The 20,920-nt window shown below is 48.5% G+C and overlaps 1 protein-coding gene across 1 annotated transcript in view; it reads right to left on the bottom strand.

Annotated features, from left to right (window-relative positions):
- Window positions 1-515: 515 nt before the first annotated feature.
- ADAM33 (ADAM metallopeptidase domain 33) overlaps window positions 516-20,920 on the bottom strand; it is a gene marked incomplete at its 5' end in the record, with an annotated part of 65,329 nt that continues 44,924 nt past the window's right edge. The window contains 11 exons of the mRNA XM_081959979.1: window positions 516-3,390; window positions 4,679-4,696; window positions 6,157-6,311; window positions 7,562-7,813; window positions 10,004-10,109; window positions 13,721-13,868; window positions 15,437-15,545; window positions 15,732-15,809; window positions 17,297-17,501; window positions 18,864-18,972; window positions 19,888-20,083. Of these exons, the coding sequence (XP_081816105.1) occupies window positions 3,339-3,390; window positions 4,679-4,696; window positions 6,157-6,311; window positions 7,562-7,813; window positions 10,004-10,109; window positions 13,721-13,868; window positions 15,437-15,545; window positions 15,732-15,809; window positions 17,297-17,501; window positions 18,864-18,972; window positions 19,888-20,083 (1,428 nt within the window). The 3' untranslated portion in view covers window positions 516-3,338. The remainder of the gene's footprint in view (window positions 3,391-4,678; window positions 4,697-6,156; window positions 6,312-7,561; window positions 7,814-10,003; window positions 10,110-13,720; window positions 13,869-15,436; window positions 15,546-15,731; window positions 15,810-17,296; window positions 17,502-18,863; window positions 18,973-19,887; window positions 20,084-20,920) is intronic.

Raw genomic sequence — 20,920 nt, 5'->3', positions numbered from 1 at the left:
AGCGGCACAATATTGACGTTTGGCCGTTCTCAATGCCACTAGGTACGTCCTTAAATGGGCTCGTACCTGTGCTCGGTCAAGTTCGGTTCGGGAGGATCTCCAACGACTCTCTAGGCATCTCTTGCGGCGCTTCATCACCCTTAGCTCCTCGGTAAACCAAGGGGCCAGGGTGGATCGTTGCCGCCGGAGAGGCCGCAAAGGCGCCACCCGGTTCAAGGCCCCGGTAGTCGCATTATTCCAGGCGGCCACCAGGTCCTCTACCCGAGGGCGGGTCAGGGCTGCAGGAGGTGGCCCAAGCTCCGTCTGGAACCTGTCTGGTTCCATCAAGCGCCTGGGGCGGAACCATCTGGTGTTCTCCGGTTCAGCCTCCCCGCAGCGAGGAGTAGCACCCCCCCCCTCAAAATTACATGCTTGGAGAGATCGGACAGCCCCCAACCCTACCCCGAGGATGGGACGCAACCAATATTGCCTCAGTATCTCAAAGCATCTCCCAAAACAACAGACCAGGATTTCCGTTTTTTTTTAAATTATTTATTTATTTTCATTATTATTATTATTATTATTATTTAAAAAGGACCTAAAGTTTCCAAAGAAATGGGTTTTTCAAGTGGTTGGCTTCGTGCGGACGAACGCAGGCGTCTCTTCAGGAATATACGTAGCAAAAGTCATCGAAGGCGGAGAGATCTCCAAACCTGGCAACTTTTAAGTCTTGCGGACTTCAATTCCCAGAATTCCCCAGCCAGCCATGAATTCTGGGAGTTGGAGTCCACAAGTCTTAACCTCTGGAACTCTGGGAGTTAAAGTCCACAAATCTTAAAGTTGCCAACTTTGGAGACCCTTGGTCTAAGCGGATAGCAAAAAGGAGCAAAATTTTTAAAAATGGGGGGGGGGTAAAGGAAGTGCTGGAAGGTTCTGATTGGGGGCTAGTTCGAAATATCCCCCTTGCCAACAAGCTGGCTCCCTACCCCCACCTCGGTTGAAAGAACCTTCTAGCAAAGCAGTGGCACCCCCACACATGAAAAAGAGAGAGCATTTGGCACAGGAATGCCAGCATCCAGCAGCGGGCTACCCAGAGGTCATCAGTGCGTCTCAAAGGAGAGGAGGGGTCTTTCCTATGGAGTCCAGGCCCTGTTCTTGGGCTCAGAAGCAATTGGTCCCAGGAGACTGGAAGAGGCTGTGGAAAAGGCCTAGAGGGGGAGAAGGCGCCTGGCTCGTGTTCAGACCTGCTCCTAGACTCATGATGGCAAAACTAGGGCATGCATGTCCGAAGTGGCACATGGAGCCATGTCGCCTGGCACATGTGGCGTCACCTGTTCCCCTTCCAGGTTTCTGATTCACTTAGCAGCAGAAATTTTGGGCTCAGTTGTGTTCGTAAGTCGAGGACTACCAGTCAAGCATTTTCTCCGGCTTTCCCATCTGAAATCAGAAATTATGTTGGCTTTCTAAATCACTTCAATCCCAATCTGGAGCTTCCTGTAGGCCCAGCCATAGATCAGGGTTGTATGGGACCATCTTCAGGAACCCACCAAGGACTGAACTTCATCTCTAACCACTGCCCAGTCTCATCTGGCCTTCTTGGCCCATATGGCCAACACCAACCCAATCCACCACCAAGGTGGGCACATAGAATGTGGCAACAGATTGGCATCTCCACCATGTTCTTGGCCCCTGGGTGGTGGGACGGAGTGGGAGAGGATGGACAGGAAGAAGATGCTGAGTGGACTTCAAGACTTGGTCCACCATCTATGATGTCCTTGGCCCCTGGGTGGTGGGACAGAGTGGGAGAGGACGGACAGGAAGAAGATGCTGAGGGTTCAAGATTTGGTCCACCATCTATCATGTTCTTGGCCCCTGGGTGGTGGGACAGAGTGGGAGAGGATGGACAGGAAGATGATGCTGAGTGGACTTCAAGATTTGGTCCACCATCTATGATGTTCTTGGGCCTAAGTGGTGGGACGGAGTGGGAGAGGACGGACAGGAAGAAGATGTTGAGGGCTTCAATGTTTGGTCCACCATCTATGATGTTCTTGGCCCCTGGGTGGTGGGACAGAGTGGGAGAGGACGGACAGGAAGAAGATGCTGGGGGTTCAAGATTTGGTCCACCATCTATCATGTTCTTGGCCCCTGGGTGGTGGGACAGAGTGGGAGAGGATGGACAGGAAGAAGATGCTGAGTGGGCTTCAAGACTTGGTCCACCATCTATGATGTTCTTGGGCCTAAGTGGTGGGACGGAGTGGGAGAGGATGGTCCACCATCTATGATGACCCCATAATCATTCTCCCACTGTCAGTCAACAGGGCCTGTACTAAGTCAGGAACGTTGCTTCCCCTGTGCTGTTCTTCTGCTGGCCTTCACCCCTCAAAGCAAAAGTTGGACCAGATTTTCTTGGGAGGGAAAACTTTCCGTTCCCACAGAAAAGCTAGAACTTCCTCCCCCTGGTCCTATTTTTAATTCACCGGCAACCACTTGGACTCCAGTAGGATCGACTGTTGTGGATTTTTGTGTTGATGGTCTACAGGGAGTCCTCCTGAACTTTGTCCAAATAGATGTGTGGGGTAGAAATGGCCCTCCATTGTAACTGTGGCGAAGAGAGTGGAAGGAGACAAGGTTTTCTGCCCCCAATGAAGATCTTGGATCGCCCAACTTCAAGGAACCAAGACATTGCCCAAGGAACATCTGTTCTTGCCAACAGCACCCTTCCAAGGAATCAGGACGTTTCCCAAGGCCCTTCCTGTTTTCTGGAATCAGGGGAGATCTTCTTCTCCAGATGGAAGAAACGGGTGTCAAGAAGGACTCAAGCAAAGCTCACCAACTCCTCCTTCTTCTGCATCATCTCTCCCAAACTGGTTTCTTCCAGACCATCTAAGCTCAACCCAACATCCTGCAAGGATGTCCAGATGGAGAAGCTTGGCTCATCTCATGGTTTGCTGCATCGTACATCTGGGAACCTGGCGGGGTGGGGTGGGGGGGTGTCCACCTGTAAATCGGTGACACCAATTTAAGGACCAGGTTCCCCCAACCGCCGTTCCAGGAGGGAAAACATCTCATGACGTTGTGCAAAATAAGGAGGTAGGTTCATGATCTCGTCACGTTCACGAAGCTTCTGAGGATCAGATGAAGCCACGGGTCTCGAGGTCCCACCTTACTCTCGAACAGCCCCACAAAAGGCTCTTCACTCCTCCTCCGTTTCTTCATTTTTTGGGTGGAACGGTTTCCATTTTCCAAGCCCCCCACCCCAAAAAAGGTGAAAATGTCTCTCGTAACCAAAATCCCTGCGTTTGAACTGCAGTAGTGCAAATGAGGAAGGCAACGTCGCCCAAGGTGGACCAAAGCCGCCGTCACTTCTTGAAGGCGAAGGAAGCGGAGGGAACTTTTAGGCCTGGGAGCGGTCTAAAGAAAGAGAAAGGCAACAAAAGGGAGGATGAACTAGCAGGAAAACATACCAAGGTAACTATGGTGATCCATCTGTCCTGACCGAGGCTTCCCGAGAGCAGGAAGCAAACTCCTGATCCCGGCAAAAAACACCCTGTTATTAATTTGTTGTGAATTCTGCTCATTCACACCCAGCAAAGTCTTTCAAGGGAGGATTTACAGTCACAGACCTTCTCTGGCTTGGAGAGCTGCCAGGCCGATCTCTGCAGAACTTGGCCAGGAGTCTCGGAGAGTCACGAACCAATGAAGCGAATTAATGGCCTCCTGCAAACTCCACTCCCCTTTCGCTCCTCTTTTATTCCCTCTGGGAGGGGCCATTCATCGTCCACCTGTGGCCTTCCTCCCAAGTCAACCCCTGTTCTTTAGCTCTTCCCTTTGTCTGGCAGCTCTGCACATTCGCACACTGGGAACGGGCTCCAGCTGTTCTTCTGCCCCACTGATGTCTGACTCTGAAGGCAGCTGATAATTGTCAGACGTCCCTGGCCCCCTCTCTGCTTCTGACACAGAGCCCTCATCAGAGCCTTCCCCAGACTCCAGGACTGGCCCAGGTTCCTCCCCAACCTCCTCACTGTCCGAATCTACTGCCAGCTCTGCTGGGGGGGGAGGGGCACACCACCAGTTTGGGCCAGTGGTTAAGGCAACAAGATAAGAAACTAGGAGAGTGTGATTTCTAGTCCTGCCTTAGGCACAAAAGCCAGTTGAGTGACTTTGGGCCTATCACCAGGAGATAGTGAGTTGTAGTTCTGCCTAAGGCAGGGAAGCCAGCTGAGACACTTTGGACCCCAGGAGATGGTGAGTTCTAGTTTTGCCTAAGACATGAAAGCCAGCTGAGACCTGAAAGATCACCATAGTTACCTTTGTATGACTTTGGGCCAATGGCCAGGAGACAGGGAGTTCTAGTCCTGCCTTAAATAAAAGCCAGTTGGGTGACTTTGGGCCTATCACTAGGAGAAGGGGAGTTCCAGTCTTGCCTGAGGCATGAAAACCAGCTGAGACAGTTCGGATACCAGGAGATAGGGAGTTCTAGTTTTGCCTAAGACATAAACGCCATCTAGGTGACTTTGAGCCAATCATCGGGAGACAGTGAGTTCTAGTCCTGCCTTAGGCACAAAAACCAGCTGGGTGACTTTGGGCCTATCACCAGGAGATGGTGAGTTATAGTTCTGACAAGCAGAAGACGGGTCAATGGAGGTGTGGAGGAAGTGGGGTTTCCCCAGGTGAGTCCCAGGGGCTACGTCACACTCACCTTTGAGGTGCAACCGGTCTGAAACAGAGGAAAGAGAGGGAAAAGGTCTGTTAGTAGCTGAGGTGACAGAATTGTTTGCCGTGAGGGTTCCTGGTTCACGGCCCAAACTTTTCCAATGTTCGCAACTTTTCCGGATCTCTCCTACAGGGAGTCCTCGACTTATGATGACTCACTTAGTGACCATTCAAAGTTACAACGGCTCTAAAAAAATTGGCCGTTTTAACATTGAAAAGACCACGGTCATGGGATTAAAATCCAGGCGCTTGCCGACGGATTCATAATTACGATGGTCGCAGTGTCCCGGGGAGGAGGGGGGGAATCCGTGTGATCCCCTTTCGCGACCTTCTGAAGCCAGTTTCGCTTAACGGCCATGTTATTCGCCCAACAACCCCGGCCATTCGCATAACAACCTTTTACAACCATTACGGCTTATGGCCACACATATTAGGGTAGGCTCCATTTACGGTCGTTATGTCGAGGACTAGCAATTGTTGGGCAGGAAAGGCCCAGAAGGTCAAGGATGGAGAAAATCAACGGCGGCCATAAGGTAAAATTGACAGCTTTTTGCCCCGGGACTCGGACGTCAGGTCCTCGGCCCTTTTCCGTCCCCGAAGGCAGCGTCTCTCACGGCCAACTTACTTCTCTGGAAAAGTTTTTTTATTTTTTGTTCTCTATACATTCCCATAGCTATTATTCTTTTTTACATTCGTCATTCTTATACATTTGTCATTCCATTTTACAGGGTTATAACCTACCATTTGGGTTGCTTTGTTTACCATTCCTCACCTGTTTTGACATCACTTTCTCTTCTCTTTCTTTTCTCCCTCCCTCCCTTCTCTACTTTCTTCCTTCCTCTCTCCTTTCCCTTCCTTCTTCTCTTTCCTCTCCCCTATCCCTCTTCCTCCTCCTACCCTCCTTCTCTTTCTATCCCTTCCCTCCTTCCTCTCTTTTCCTCTTTCTGTCTTCCCTCTCCTTTCCTCCTCCTCTCCTCCTCTCTTCCTCTTCCCCTTCCTGTTCTCTCTCCTTCTCTCCTTTCCCTTCCTTCTTCCCTTTCCTCTCCCCTACTCCTCTCTTCCTCCTCCCACCCTCTCTCCTTCTCTTTCTATCCCTTCCTTCCTCCCCTTTCCTCTTTCTTCCTTCCCTCTCCTTCCCTATCTTCTCCTCTCCTCCTCTTCCCTTTCCTGGACTCTCTTCTTCTCCCTTCCATCTTCCTCCCCTCCCCTCTATCTTCCTCCCCTCCTCTTCCTCTCCTCTCCTCTCTTCCTTTCTCTTTTCTATGGCTGTAGGTGTCTCTTCCAGCTCTTAATTCTTATTTTCTTGGGGTGGTATTTCCGCAGATCCCAAAAAATAATTGAATATCATTTCTTATTCCTTTTCCTTCTCAAATCTATCCTGATTATGGTTTCTTCCCCCTTTTGTATCTTACTTTCGAACATATACCTCTCTATTATTATTTTCTTCCCTTGCGGCCAACTTACTTGAGGGGTTTGGAGAGAGGGTTTGAGGCCCTGGTCCCCGCTGGCTTGGAGTTGGCCGGCGGGACCATAACCAGCAAGGGTTGGCTCGGTGCTGAGACCACGTCTTTTGCTAGAAGAGTCTTGGGCTTGTAAAGTGGACGGAGCTGTGGGTGGAGCTGCCAAAGGGAGAAAACAGCAGGAAAAAAGAGCAGGTCAACAGCGGAATCAGAATAAGAGCTGGAAGGGACCTTGGAGGTCTTCTAGTCCAGCCCCCTGCTCAAGCAGGAGATCCTAGACCAGGGATGGCAAACCTTTTAGGCACAGTGCCCAAAACCGGAAAACCATTTGACTGTCCAATCGCTTGTTAAAAACCTCCAGTGGTTAATTGTTCTCACAGTCAGGAAATTCCTCCTTAGTTCCAGGTTGCTTCTCTCCTTGATTAGTTTCCATCCATTGCTTTTTGGTGCTTTGGAGAATAATTTGACACTCACCCACCTCTTTTGTGGCAACTGGGATACTGCTATCATGTCATCCCTGGTCCTTCTCTTCGTTAAGACCGAAATACAGAGTTGGAAGGGACCTTGGAGGTCTTCTAGTCCAACCCCGTGCCTAGACAGGAAACTCTATACCATTTGCAGACAAATGGCTATCCAACCTCTTCTTAAAAACCTCCAGTGTTGGGGCATTCACAACATCTGGTGGCAAGCTGTTCCACTGGTGAATTGACCTCACAGTTCAGGAAGATTCTCCTTAGTTCCAGGTTGCTTCTCTCCTTGATTAGTTTCCATCCATTGCTTCTCCTCCTGCCTTTGGAAGCCTTGGAGAATAGATTGACTCCCTCTTCTTTGGGGCAGCCCCTCAAGTCCTGGAACAATGCTATCCTGTCTCCCCTAGTCCTTCTTTTCTCTCGACTGGACAATCCCAAATCCTGCATTCAAACCTGGTTAGTTTTCTACCCATTAAACTTCACTTTCTAATGGCTGCATTTGAACTCTGGAACTTCTAACCTGGTTTGTGGAACAAGCTATAATTGGGCTAGGGTGCTATGCTGGAAGCCAAGGTACAGCCGCCATAATTGGCAAAGCACCTCTAGATCAGGGTTAGATCTCGGCGCCCAGAATTCCCCAGAGGCATGGGCTAACTTCATACTCAAGGTAAATTACACCCAGAACGTACCCTGGATCTACTAAATCTAGCCTTTTCATCCCCCCAAAAAAGAGTAACAAGGTGGGCTTAAGACGGTGGTTCTCAACTTGAGCTACTTTCAAGAGGGCTGGACTTCAATTCCCAGAATCCCCCAGGCAGCCAAGGCCCACCCTGCTGTGAAAATCTCTGGATATGCTTTATAACACGCCAGTAGCAAATTGTAGGTTCCAGAACTGAGTCACCCCCAAACTAACGGGGCAATTGGGAGCAGGCAACTCACCGGAGGGGGTCGGACAGGAGTGCTCGGAAGGGGCTTCTTCGGAGGGGGCAGTTTGGTGGGACCCCCAAATCTGCCTTTTGGGGGCATGGCGGGCGATCCGTGGAACGGCGGAGGCGGGGGCCTGGAAGGTTTGAGGTCTCTCTGGAGGGGGGTGGAGGGGCCACAGCCGGGACGCAAAGGTCGTACCACGTTGATGGGGTGGGGGGCCCTTTGAGGAGGGTTGGGCTTCAGCGAGGAAATGCCTCTGGCTACCTGGGGAGAGAGAAAAGAAGAGGGAGGGGCTTCCTCAGTTTCCCGGCTGAAATTGGCCAGTTGGGTCTAGTTGTTGAAGGCACCTGGCTAGAAACCAGGAGAGGGGGAATTCTAGTCCCACCTTAGGCAAGAAAGCCAGCTGGGTGACTTTGGGCCAATCACTAGGAGATGGTGAGTTCTAGTTCTGCCTTAGGCATGAAAGCCAGCTGGGTGACTTTGGGCCAATCACCAGGAGACAGTGAGTTCTAGCCCCGCTTTAGGCATGAAAGCTGGCTGGGTGACTTTGGGCCAATCACCAGGAGACGGTGAGTTCTAGTCCCCGCTTTAGGCAGGAAAGCTGGGTGGATAACTTTAGGCCAATCAGCACCAAATAGTGAGTTCTAGTTCTGCCTTAGGCATGAAAGCCAACTGGGTGACTTTGGGCCAACCACCAGGAGACAGTGAATTCTAGTCCTGTCTGATGCCTTAACCACGACTCCAAACTGGCTCTCTATCACAGTATTAGAGCACTGCAAAGCTATACAGGTAGTCCTCAACTTACGACCATAATCGAAAGCAAGATTTCAGTTGCTACGCAAGGTGTTCCTTAAGTGAGTCATTCCCAATTTTATGATCTTTTTCTTTTTTTAGCACCGCTGTTAAATGAATCCTTGCAGTCGTTCATTAAATCAGAGCAAATCTGCCTTCTCCCATTAACTCTGCTTAACGGAATCCGGTGAAAAGGTCGCAAAAGGGGATCACACCACATGACCCAGGGACCCCACAACCGTCGTAAGTACATGCCAGTTGCCAAGCTTCCGAATTTTGACCACAGGAGCGGCTCCGGCGGTCGTAAAGTGGGGAAACTGTTCCTCCGTCCCTTTTTTTCAGTGCCGTGGTAACTTTGAATCCTTGTTCAACCAACGGTTGTAAGTCGAGGACCACCGGAGCTCCAAGTTTTGGATCACCGAGTGCATTTTCAGAACTGAATCAACTCCCTGGAATCAATAATTTGAATCAAAGCAGGCGTGAAACTATTTAATTTCCAGCCAACGTTATTCATTCCACGCATTTCCACTCCGCTGCCACCCAAAAAGCTCCCACATTTGCCGGCTTAAGGAAAACGTAGCACAACAATTTAACCCAAAATGGATGATTTAGTTCGAAGGATTATCAGAGCGAATGGACTAACTCTCTCCAAATCAGCTGGATAAATCTGAATTAAGGCAAATGGCCCCAAACTCCGCCAGAACAGATTTTCTGCCCTTTCGCAAGCGGTAAATCGTGGATCCGCTAAAAATTATTATCAACGGCTTTATTATTTTCAAGCCGTGACATTTAAGGACTGAAAAGTTGTGGTTTTGGTACATAGAATGTTTAACCGATGAACAGAGTCAGAAGGGGCCCTATAGGTCATCTAGTCCAACCCCCCTTTGCTCAAGCAGGAGGCCCTACACTTGTGATGGTGAACTTATGGCACGCGCCATGCCGCCTGCTTCCTCTTCCAGGTTTCTGCCACGCAGGCGCACGTGAACGATAGTCCTCGACTTACAACCATTCGTTTTAGTGACCGTTCCAAGTTTAGTGACCATTTAGTGACCGTTCCAAGTTACAGCGGCAGTGGAAAAAAAGCAGCTTACGACCATTTTTTTCAGAGTTACGACCGTTGCAACATCCCTGTGGTCATGTGATCCATGGCGCAACTGGCTCATATTTGTGATGGTGTCTCGCGGTTACGTGATTTCCCTTTTGCGACTGTCCGACAAGCACAATCTATGAGGAAGCCTGATTCGCTTAACAACCTTGTAAATGGTTTGTTTGGTGACCGTTCCGAGTTACAACGGCAGTGAAAAAAAGCGACTTACGGCCCTTTTTTCACCCTTACGACGGCTGCAGCGTTCCCGCAACCGCGTGATCAAAATTCAAGCCCTTGGCAAGTAGCTCCTATTTAGGATGGTGTCTCGCAGTTACGTGATCCCCCAAATCCACGGGGAAGCCCGATTCGCTTAACAACCAGGTGACTAACAGCAGGGATTCGCTTAACAACGGCAGCAAGAAAGGTTGTAGTAAAATGGAGCAAAGTCTGGTGAAACGGGCGCTGTCTGGCTTAGCCATGGAAATTTCAGTTGGGTTCAATTGCGGTCGTAAGTCGAGGACTCTGGGTTTGACAACTGGCCTTCAAACAGCCACAAAGGTGTTGAGTTCGTTTACCTGAGTTGTAAAGCTGGATTTCACTTTGTTAGCGGAGGAAATATCCTGCAGGCTGAAACCGGAATTTGAGTGGCCTTGACTTGTTTTCTGATGAGCCATTCCGTTCCTGTCGCAAAATAACAGAAAATAAAAGAACATAAAACCCTTTAAACATCAGATAAAAGCAAAGATCCCATCCAGATCTTCTCATTCTGAATTAATTCACTATATAAACAGTTCTCGACTTACAATGGCAATTGAGCCCAAAATCGCTGTTGTTAGAGGAGGTAAGGTTAAACGCAGAGGTTAGGGTTTCACATACCGTATTTTCCGGGGTATAAGATGCACCTTTTTCCCTCCTAAAAGAGGGTGAAAATTTGGGTGCGTCTTATACACTGAATTTAGCCCCATCCACCCACCATCCCCACCCTTCTGCCTCTGCCTCCCAGCAATTTCCCTCCTTGCAGCAAACAGGGAAAATGGGGCTTGCAGAGGCTGCAATACGCTATAGCAGTGGTGGGCAACCCGCGGCTCGGGAGCCACATGCGGCTCTTTACACCCTTTAATGCGGCTCTTCTGTGTGCCGGGTGCCCGCTCCCCTCCCTCCTCTCGGGCTTCGGAGGAAAGCTTCTGCAAAAGCCCGGGCGAGTGACAACCAATTTTGGTCCTATGACTGCAGAATGCTGCAAAATACCATAAATGCAGGCCAGTTGTTGAGTGTTTCAAATGTGATTGGAACACTCAACAAGGTGACCACAGTGTGTGTGTGTGTGTGTGTGTGTGTGTGTGTGTGTGTGTGTGAGTGAGAAAGACAGACAGAGAGAGGAACAGAGAGAGGGAGTGAGGGAGGGAATCAGAGAGAGACTGACAGACAGACACACACACAGAGAGAGACAGAGAGAGACAGAGAGGGGGAGAGAAAGATAGACAGACAGAGAGACACACACAGAGTGAGTGATTAAGTGAATGAGTGAGAGACAGACACACCCACATAAACAGAGTGACAGAGAGAGGGGAAGGGAGGGGAGAGAGACAGACACACACACACACACAGAGTGAGTGAGAGACAGACAGACAGACACACACACAGAGTGACAGAGATGGGGGAGGGAGGGAGAGAGAGACAAAGAGCCAGAGAGAGAGAGAGAAAGAAAAAGAAAAAAAAGAAAGAAAGTGGGAGAGAGAGATGAATTTAAAAACAACAACATACAAACCTGACTTACTCAAACTATCCAAGGAAATGCAAGGCCAATGTTCACATTAGTGGTTGTGACTTTGTCAGTCAATGTCAGGATGTAATTTTCTCTACATTGAAAGGCAAATTTTACGGAATTTAACGTTATCGATAAATAATATCGTTCTAAAGTTTTTGTTTTATTAGTTGTGTTATTTGTATCCTCCCGACCTATGTGGATACTTGCATGCAGAATATTCTCAATAAAAACTTATTGAAACTAAAAACAGTGTACCATCCTATGTATTTTCGGTTTTAAAAATGTGGCTCTCAAAGTAAATTTCAATCGTGGTTTTGGCGAGATTTGGCTCAGTTGAAAAAAAAGGTTGCCCACCACTGCGCTATAGCAATCCCGGCAGCCTGAAACAGCTGATGATTGGGAGGCGCTTAAACTGAAAGTGAAACTTGCTGTTTGCTCCACGAGGCAAATTGCTGGGAGGCAGAAGCAGATTTTTTTCTTATGCTAATGAGGCTGTTTGCTGTAAGGAGGTAAGTCAATAACTATAAATGCCTATAGCAGCGATGGCGAACCTTTTTTGGCTCGTGTGCCATAAGTGGGGGGAGCGCAGGGGGGTCGTTTGCAGGCGTGCCGTACCCATAATGCAATGTGCGACACACACCCCAGTGCGCATGCACACACTACAGGCGCAAACCCCCCCCCCATTTTTGCATGCTTTTTTCGCCCTCCCCAGGCTCCAGAGGCTTCATAGCAGCATGGGGAGGGCGAAAACAGCCTCCCCCCCCCCGGAAGCCCTCCGGAGGCTTCAGGGACCTTCACCCTCCGAGCAAACAGGAAGTCCGTTCCCAAACTTTTGGTTTGCCCGTGGGGGCGGTTTTTTGCACTGCGGAGGTTTCAGGGAAGCTCATGAAGCCTCCGGAAGGCCTCCAGGGCGGTGTGGGAGGCTCTTTTCACCCTGCCAGGCTCCTATAAAGCCTCTGGAGCCTGGGGAAGGCGAAAAATGGCTTTAAAAAAGCGTGATAAGTTTGCCATCAGTGGACTAGATGATTTATGGCTGTAACTGTGGGCTCAGGTATGGTCATAAGTTGAGGACTATCTATTTACAGCCGTAATTATGGGCTCAATGATGGCCGTAAGTCAAGGACTATCTCTCTAGATGATTTATGGCTGTAATTGTAAGTTCAATCATGGTGGCAGGTTGAGGACTACCTCCACAAAGCTTGATCCCTTCCTTTTTTTCCCCCACGAAAGCTGCCATCCCTTCCAGTGATTCCTCCCCCGCCTTTTCTCCCCCGGGATTAATTATTTTTCATTTGAGAACGAGGGCGAGGATGACAGCCAAACGGCAAAATAATAATTCTCGCGACGATGTTGTACATAATTCACTTTGCTGCCTTGAATGAATCGTGTTGGATTCTCTCCAGCATCCGCTCGTCATTCTATCACTCTACAGCCACGTTTCTCACAAGTGGATCCTTTGAGGAGCTCATTCCCACCATTTGACTAGCCACGGTTTCATCTTGGGCTGATGAGAATCGGCTCGGCCTCGGGGACCCATCGGGGGTGAATTGATGGCTCAATGAAACCTGGGTTTATTTGCAAGTGGGGTAAAGCAGGTTGCGTGAAGGAGTGCCACCAGCGAATTGTGGGGGGTGGGCTTTTCATGAAAAAGAGCCGGGTGCAAGAGATATCTGTGCGATGAACCCGCCACTAACGGAGAGAAGGAGAAATCGTGATTCAGGGCGAGGTTGTCAGGCCTGAAACCATCTTTTCTTTCGGATCTTTGGCCTGCCACACTTTCTATTATTCTGCTATGCATTTTCTATGGTGGGAAAATGGGATTGTACGGAGTGAGATGATAGGTAGCCATAATGAAATCCTTTCTAGAAAGCCAAGGTCATCCTTTGTCTCTGCACCTCTGCACCTGACCGGCACTGGATGGGTGGAAGCTGCCAGCATGGCAGTGGGAGATTGGGCCATGGGATGGGCTTGTGGGTGTGTGTGTGTGGGGGCAAGATCTTGAACTTTCAATTAGTGGGGAAAACCGGGAAGCTTTCAGATTCGGGTTTTCCCAGATGTGCCAACATGGCTCTCTTCATCAATTGGAACTTTGAGCAATCCTTTGCCTCGGACTCTGATTTACTTTTGGATGCTATTTGGAACCCTGACATTGGTATTACGACAGTGGTGGCAAACCTTTCCGGCACCGAGCACCAAAAAAGGATGTGCGCGCTCATCAGGGCTGCCAGCCGGAAGAAGAGCTGCCCAGGGGACATGCATGCACCGTAAAATGAACTTTCGGTTCCAGCCAGCTAGACTTCCTGTCCCTGGCACGCATGTGTGCACGACAATCAGCTGGCTGGCATGCATGCTCATGCCGGAAAACGGAAGACCAGCTCTTCCCATTTTTGGCACGGCCTCCCGCATGAAGGTCAGCTGATTGTCACGCACCTGGCCACGGGTGCCATAGTTTTGCCATTGCCGTATTAGGAGAAGAGAGGAGAGAGGGAGGGCAAGAATTGGCATGTTGTGGTGAGCTGCCCACCTGCAGGTCCTGTGTCTTTTCCGTAAGCCCTTGGCCCACTTGTGGAGGGGTGAACTTTCCCGTCGGTAGCAGGTGTAGAGTCCCAGGAGTAGAGAGGGCACGACCAGCAGGAAGATCACCAACAAAGTGATCAAGACAGTTTCATAATCTGTGAGGAGGTCCACCAAGAAGGAGATGGTCACAGCTGAAGGCTTCAGTTGCCCACACCGACTTGCATCCTTCCCTCCATCCCTTCCGTCTATTCATTCCACCTTTCATCCACCCTTCCAACTATGTCCATCCATCCATCTATTCATCCATGTCTTACATCCATATATCCATCCCTACCTGTTTCCTTCCTTCCTTCCATCCATTCTTCCATCTCTATCCTTATTTCCATCCATCCTTATTTCCATCCTTCCATCCTTATTTTTTCCTTCTTCCATCCTTCCATTTATCCATCCATTCATCCATCCTTTTATCTTTATTTCCATCCTTCAATCCCTTACATACATACATCCTTATTTCCATCCATGTATCTATCCGTACATCTATCCATCTATCCTTTTTTCCATCCATCCATTCACCCTTCCATCCATCCTCCCATCCTTATTTCCACCCATCCTTATTTCCATCTATCCATCCTTATTTCTATCCATATATCATCCTTCCTTCCTTCCATCCTTCCTCCCATCCTTTTTTCCATCCATCCTTATTTCCATCTATCTATCCATCCTTATTTCTATCCATATATCATCCTTCCTTCCTTCCTTCCATCCTTCCTCCCATCCTTATTTCCATCCATCTTATTTCCATCCATCCATATTTCCATCCATCCATCCATCCATTCTTCCATCCATCCACCCACCCATCCATCCTTCTTTCTATCCATATATCATCCATCCTTCCTTCCTTCCATCCTTCCTCACATCCTTTTTTCCATCCATCCTTATTTCCATCTATCCATCCATCCTTATTTCATTTCATCTATCCATCCATCCTTATATATCATCCTTCCTTCATTCCTTCCATCCTTATTTCCATCCTGGAAATATTTCCATCCATCCATCCATTCTTCCTTTCATCCTTCCTCCCATCCTTATTTCCATCCATCTTATTTCCATCCATCCATATTTCCATCCATCCATCCATCCATTCTTCCATCCATCCACCCACCCATCCATCCTTCTTTCTATCCATATATCATCCATCCTTCCTTCCTTCCATCCTTCCTCACATCCTTTTTTCCATCCATCCTTATTTCCATCTATCCATCCATCCTTATTTCATTTCATCTATCCATCCATCCTTATATATCATCCTTCCTTCCTTCCTTCCATCCTTATTTCCATCCTGGAAATATTTCCATCCATCCATCCATTCTTCCTTTCATCCTTCCTCCCATCCTTATTTCCATCCATCCATATTTCCATCCATCTATCCTTCTTTCTATCCATATATCATCCATCCACCCACCCACCCATCCATCCATCCATCCATCCTTCTTTCTATCTATCCATCCACCCATCCAGAAGGAGAAGGAGGGACAGATGGAGGAGAGGGAGGAAGAAGAGAAGGTGGAGGAAGAGGAGGAGGAGAAAGAGAAAGGGAAGGAGAGATGGGGTAGAAAAAGAAAATGAAGAAGAAAATGAAGGCTGAGGAGGAGAATGAAAAGAGGGAGGAGGAGAAGAAGGCAAAAGGGAAGGGGAAGAGGGGAGAAGGTGGAGACCCACTCACGGTCTTGCTGGACGGGGCCACTATCCACGCTGCCACCCAGCCCCGGCTTCTCACAGAACGGAGGTGCCCACCCAGCATCACAGTGGCAGTTCTGGTTACTGTTACACACCTAAGACAACCAGGGGAGGTGTGGCATGAGCCCCAAGCTTATCCCGGGGGCTCCGGGTACAAAGGCCAAAAGGGCCAGGAAGGCAAATGCAATCCAGAAGGCTCCCTGAGTCCACCCAGGGTAGAATATTTCCCTTAATCCTCCCCAGTTATTTCTCTTCCCTCCACGCGCACCAGCAACGCTCACCCCGTGGCCGTGACATTTGGAGATGCATTTGTCCAGTTCGAAAAAGGAAGCGTTTTGGCACCGCTGATCTTTGCACACCTGCGAGGAAAGACACACACACACACACACACACACACACAAGCCACATTAGCAAATTAGCATGGATTTTAGAGTCAATTGGGATTAAACAAAACTGAGCGATGGATTAGGTGCCACCACGTCGCATCCTCCCGAGCAAAAGCAACACTCAGCAGCCACATAAATAGATTTTTTTTTCCTCCCAACAACCTGTCCTAACTTGGTCACTCAGATCCCCAAATATTTTATTTATTTATTTATTGAATTTATATTGCCGCCTATTGGCCCTTCCTTTTTTAAAAAAAAAGGGTTTTTTTGATCAGACACACATTAAAACATCGAACACAGGGCAATGTCTTTGCCATACGTACTAAAATATAAAGTTAAATCATCTAACCGCCAGGCTTATTTGCAATTGGTCTATTCGGTATTGACAAATATAAAGGTATTGTGTTTCCATCCAGGTTGCTTTGTCCATTTTCACTGTTATAATTTCATACGTAATTCTAATCTCCATTCGATAAATCTTAATCATTGCTTATTTGGAGTCTCTCCTTTTTTGTTGCAATCATCGATAAAAATTTGTCCCAGATCTTATAACATTCTGATTCATCTTTGTTCTACAAATCCCACATCAATTTATCCATTTCAGCATAAATCAGAATTTTTCTAATTATTTCCTCTTCTTGTGGAATTTCCCTGTTTTTCCAGTTTTGGACAAAGACCATTCTTGCTGCCATAATAATATGTATTATTAGGTAGCTTAACCCCTTCTTATATTTATCGTTTACGGTTCCCAAAATAAATAGTTCTGGTTTGAATTCTTTTTTTTAAAAAAAATTATATTGCCGCTTATTCGCCCTTCCTGTCACCAATGCGGAGTTTTGTTCAGCATGCATTCTTGGTGTGCCCAGAGACAGAAATATGTGCCTGATGTGGCTACTATATGAAACATGCCATGCAGACAGGACAGGAGTGAAATCCAGCAGGTTCTGAAAGGTTCTGGAGAACTGGTAGCTGGAATTTTAAGTTGTTCAGAGAACCGGCAAATGCCACCTCTGACATTTGCTCCCTGGGGTGGAGAGGGATTGGGGATTTTGCAGTTTCCTTCCCTTGGAGTGGGAAGGGAATTTTGCAGCATCCTTCTCCTGGAGTAGGAAGGGATTGGGGATTTTGCAGCATCCTTTTCCTGGAGTGGGAAGGGGATTTTGCAGCATCCTTCTCCTGGAGTAGGAAGGGATTGGGGATTTTGCAGAATCCTTCTCCTGGAGTAGGAAGGGATTGGGGATTTTGCAGCATCCTTCTCCTGGAGTGGGAAGGGAATTTTGCAGCATCCTTCTCCTGGAGTAGGAAGGGATTGGGGATTTTGCAGCATCCTTCTCTTGCCACACCCACCAAGCCACACGTACAGAACCAGTAGTAAAAATAATTGCATTTCACCACTGAGAGAGGACCTGAAGGACAGAAGGCAGATGCTGCTCACTCTTTCCTTTCTCTTGAGGACTCACCAGCCCATCTCCGCATTTGGTGCCCGTCATCACAAGGCCCGGATCTGAGAGGTCTCCCTCGTCATCCTTGGTGGCATAGACCAACGTTCCTCGGCACTTGATCTCCTGCCCGTTAAACCGGATGGTGGTGTCCATGGAGATGGTGTTGGTCCCTTTGGGCTTGGCAGCTGGGCTCTGGCACTGGATCTTCCCACACTTGGCGTCACTGGGAGGGGAAAGAAGGGAGTCCTATCAGGAGGAGAAGCAGAAGATTCCAGGGAGGTGGGATCCCTTGCTGATCGGGATCCTGCCCAGATGTCCTCACCAAGCCAATGATCGAGGAGAAACTCAAGTCAGGAAGTTCGACCACAAGGCATGGAAATAGTCCGGGGACTTCGCCAAGGACCGAGTCACGGAAGGGTTGGGAGGGGCCATCGACTCTTCCCCGGTGCAGAAATTGATGTTGCCCGCACTGAAGGGAAGTCTTGGTTGTGCAAATCTCGGGAGGGGCGGGGGGCATTTTTGTTGCCCGTTGACTAATTTGTATTTATTTAAGTAAATAAAAATTAGTCAATGGTTAAAATATAAAATTGAAAAGGGAGAAAGGAAAAAAGAACAAAATGAAGACAAGAAAGCAAGAAGGCAGGAAGGAAAGAAGGTAGGAAAGGAAAGAAAGAGAAAGAGAAAGAAAGAAAGAAAAGAGAGAGAAAGAGAAAGAGAGAAAGAGAGAGAAAGAAGAGAGAAGAAGAGAGGAAGGAAGAAAAAGACAGAGAAAGAATAGAAAGAGAAAGATAGGAAGGAAGGAAGGAAGGAAAGGAGGAGAGAAAAGAGGGAGAAAGAAAGAAGGAAGGAAGGAAAGAAAAGGAAGGAAGGATGGAGGGGAAGGGAGAAGAAAGAAAGGAAGAAAGGAGGGAAAGGTTGAGAGGAAGGAAGGAAAGAAAGAAAGAAAGAAAGAAAGAAAGAAAGAGGAAGGAAGGAAGGAAGGAAGGAAGGAAGGGAAGGGAGAGAGAAGAGGGAAGGAAGGAAGGGAGAGAGAGGAAGAAAGGAAAGGGAGAAAAGGAAGGAAAGAAGGATGATAGGAAGGAAGGAAGGAAGGAAGGAAGGAAGGAAGGAAGGGGAAGGAAGGAGGGGAAGGTAGAAAAAAGAAAAAGGAAGGAAGGAGGGGAAGGGAATGAAGAGAGAAAGAGAGAAAGAAAGCTCGAAAGAAATGAATGAAAGAAAGACAGAGGAAGGAAGGGAAGGGAAGGGAGAGAGAAGAAATAAGGAAGTAAAGAAGAGAGAGGAAGAAAGGAAGGGGAGAAAAGGAAGGAAGGAAAGAAGAATTTCCTTCCAGTTGAATATTGATCAAAACGCATTCAAACAAAAGAGCCCCCCCCTGCCCCCCAATTCATAAACCTCTCTGGCTCCACTGGCTAAATTGGCCCAGAACCTTGGGGGGGGAAACCCAATGACGGATGGATGATGACTCCGCCCATTCCCGACAGCCAATGGGACTCCTGGGAGCTGCTGCTGTTGCTGCAAACCTCCCCTGCCTTGGCAACATCTGGAAGTCAAGAACGTCTGGCTCCCTCGGCCGCTAGGCGCTCACCTCTTGGCACACTTCACGTAGTTGCCGCTTGGCTCCTTCCCACAGTTGCCGTACATGTCGCCGGCCCGGTTAACGTCCTGGAAGCAGGCATCAGGGGCCGGCCAAGCACCTGCCAGTGGGGGGGGGGGGGGGGGAGAGAAGGTCCGATTTAGCACCCCTTGCCAAACAGGCCCTCCCCATATTTATAATATGCAGGGTGTCCTCGACTTATGACCAGAAAGGAGCGCAAAACTTTTGTTGCTAAGTGAGACAATTGCTAAGTGAATTCTGCCCCATTTTACGACCTTCCTTGCCTCAGTTGTTAAGTGAATCGCTGCAGTTGATAAGACGGGAACCCGGTTATTAAGTGAATCGGGCTTCCCCCTGGACTTTCCTTGTTGGAAGGTCGCAAAAGGGTGACACTGCGACTGTCATAAATATGAATCAACGGTCATGAATACGAGTCAGTTGCCAAGTGTCCAAATTTTGATCAGAGGGTCAGGGGGATGCAGCAAAGGTCGTAAGTGTGAAAAGTGGTCATAACTCACTTTTTTCACCACTGCTGTAATTTTGAACAGTCACTAAAGGAATGGTTGTAAGTCAAGGACTAGATGTACATCAATAGGCTGCAAATGTATCACTCAGTGAGTGTCCAGCCTGAGAAGTGAATTGGGAGCAATTTTGGGGCAGGATTAAGTTTATACTACGTACATGGACTGCAGTACCAAAGGTGTCCAGGTGATGACGCCTCTCTCCCAACCCTGACAGGATGTCAGGAAGACCCCGCCCTCAAAACTAAAGAGGAGCATGGGTACTCAGGTAGTCCTCGATTTACAACCATTCGCTTAGCGACCGAAGTTACAACAACACTGACAAAAGGGACTCAGGGCCGGTCCTCACACTTACGACTGTTGCAGCACAGAGTAGGAGCAAGGCGCCATCTTGATTTATTAGTAAAAGTAATAAAACAAACATGATTCAAAGAAGCAAACAAATCGACAGAAGCCACGGGCTGAGCGGGCGGTAGAGAGGAGGAAGGACTCACCTCGTCCCCACAGCTGGATGCACTGCTGATGGTGTGTCATGCACATCCCGTTGTAGCAATACTCCTGTCCGTGGGAACACGCTGAGCCGTCCAACAAGTAGACGTTGCCAGGGCAGTAGGGGGAAGCGCCCGTACAATATTCCGGGAGGTCACATGACCCAGCCGGCTCCCGACACATGATCCCGGCCGTCTTCAGCTGGAGAGGCCAACGAGAAACGACAAGCAGAGAAATTTCCACCAAAGGCGTAAAGAGGAGCCAGGATTCGTCTCCGTCATCTCGGCCGTCTTTGATGGGATGTGGAGATTACCACCCAGGAGAGCCTAGCCATGGGACCACAGGTGACGCCCAGACAACCCTCTGGAGCAATGGCCATCCTATCTCTGCTGATCTTAAGATCCCTTCCTCCAAGCCAAAGTATCTCCTACTAGTGCTGATATCCCGGCGTTGCCCGGGTATTTATTTATAGGGGGGAAATATCCAGACCAAATGTAATTTGTAATGTTGGATTTTCCCCCTTACTAGAGGCAGCCCCCTTCTGGAGTACTGCAAAGCCATTATCATGGCAACTCCACTGCGTTGTACAGTAGAAGCCATTTTACAGCAGTACAGGAGAAGCCGTTTTAAGGCACAACAGGCTGTATCATAACAGAACACACACACCGAGGGGTGTTAGGAGTGTCTTACCCCCATGGTATTTTTCTCCAGAGAGTAAGTCATCTGTGTACCAACTTTGGTTGAAATTGCTCAAGGCGTTCCAGAGTTATGCTGGAACACGCACACACCTTTATATATTTATCAGCAAAAACACCACACACACACACACACACACACACACACACACACACACACATATCTATATATATATATAGAGAGAGAGATTGATTGATTGTGGTGGAATGTAGTCTGGATTCCCAGGAGGGAGGGGCTGCATTCCAGAGGAGCGAGAGACAATTCACATGGGAGAGTTTATGTATGAGAAAGAGGGTGAAGACAGCTCCTGCCTAATCGACCCCAAGGTGTTTCTTTAACAGT

The sequence above is a fragment of the Natrix helvetica genome, assembly GCF_964273705.1.
Source record: "Natrix helvetica genome assembly, chromosome: 7".
Taxonomy (NCBI): domain Eukaryota; kingdom Metazoa; phylum Chordata; class Lepidosauria; order Squamata; family Natricidae; genus Natrix; species Natrix helvetica.
The sequence above is the reverse complement of the archived record's forward strand: the minus strand, read 5'-3'. Positions and strand labels throughout refer to the sequence as shown.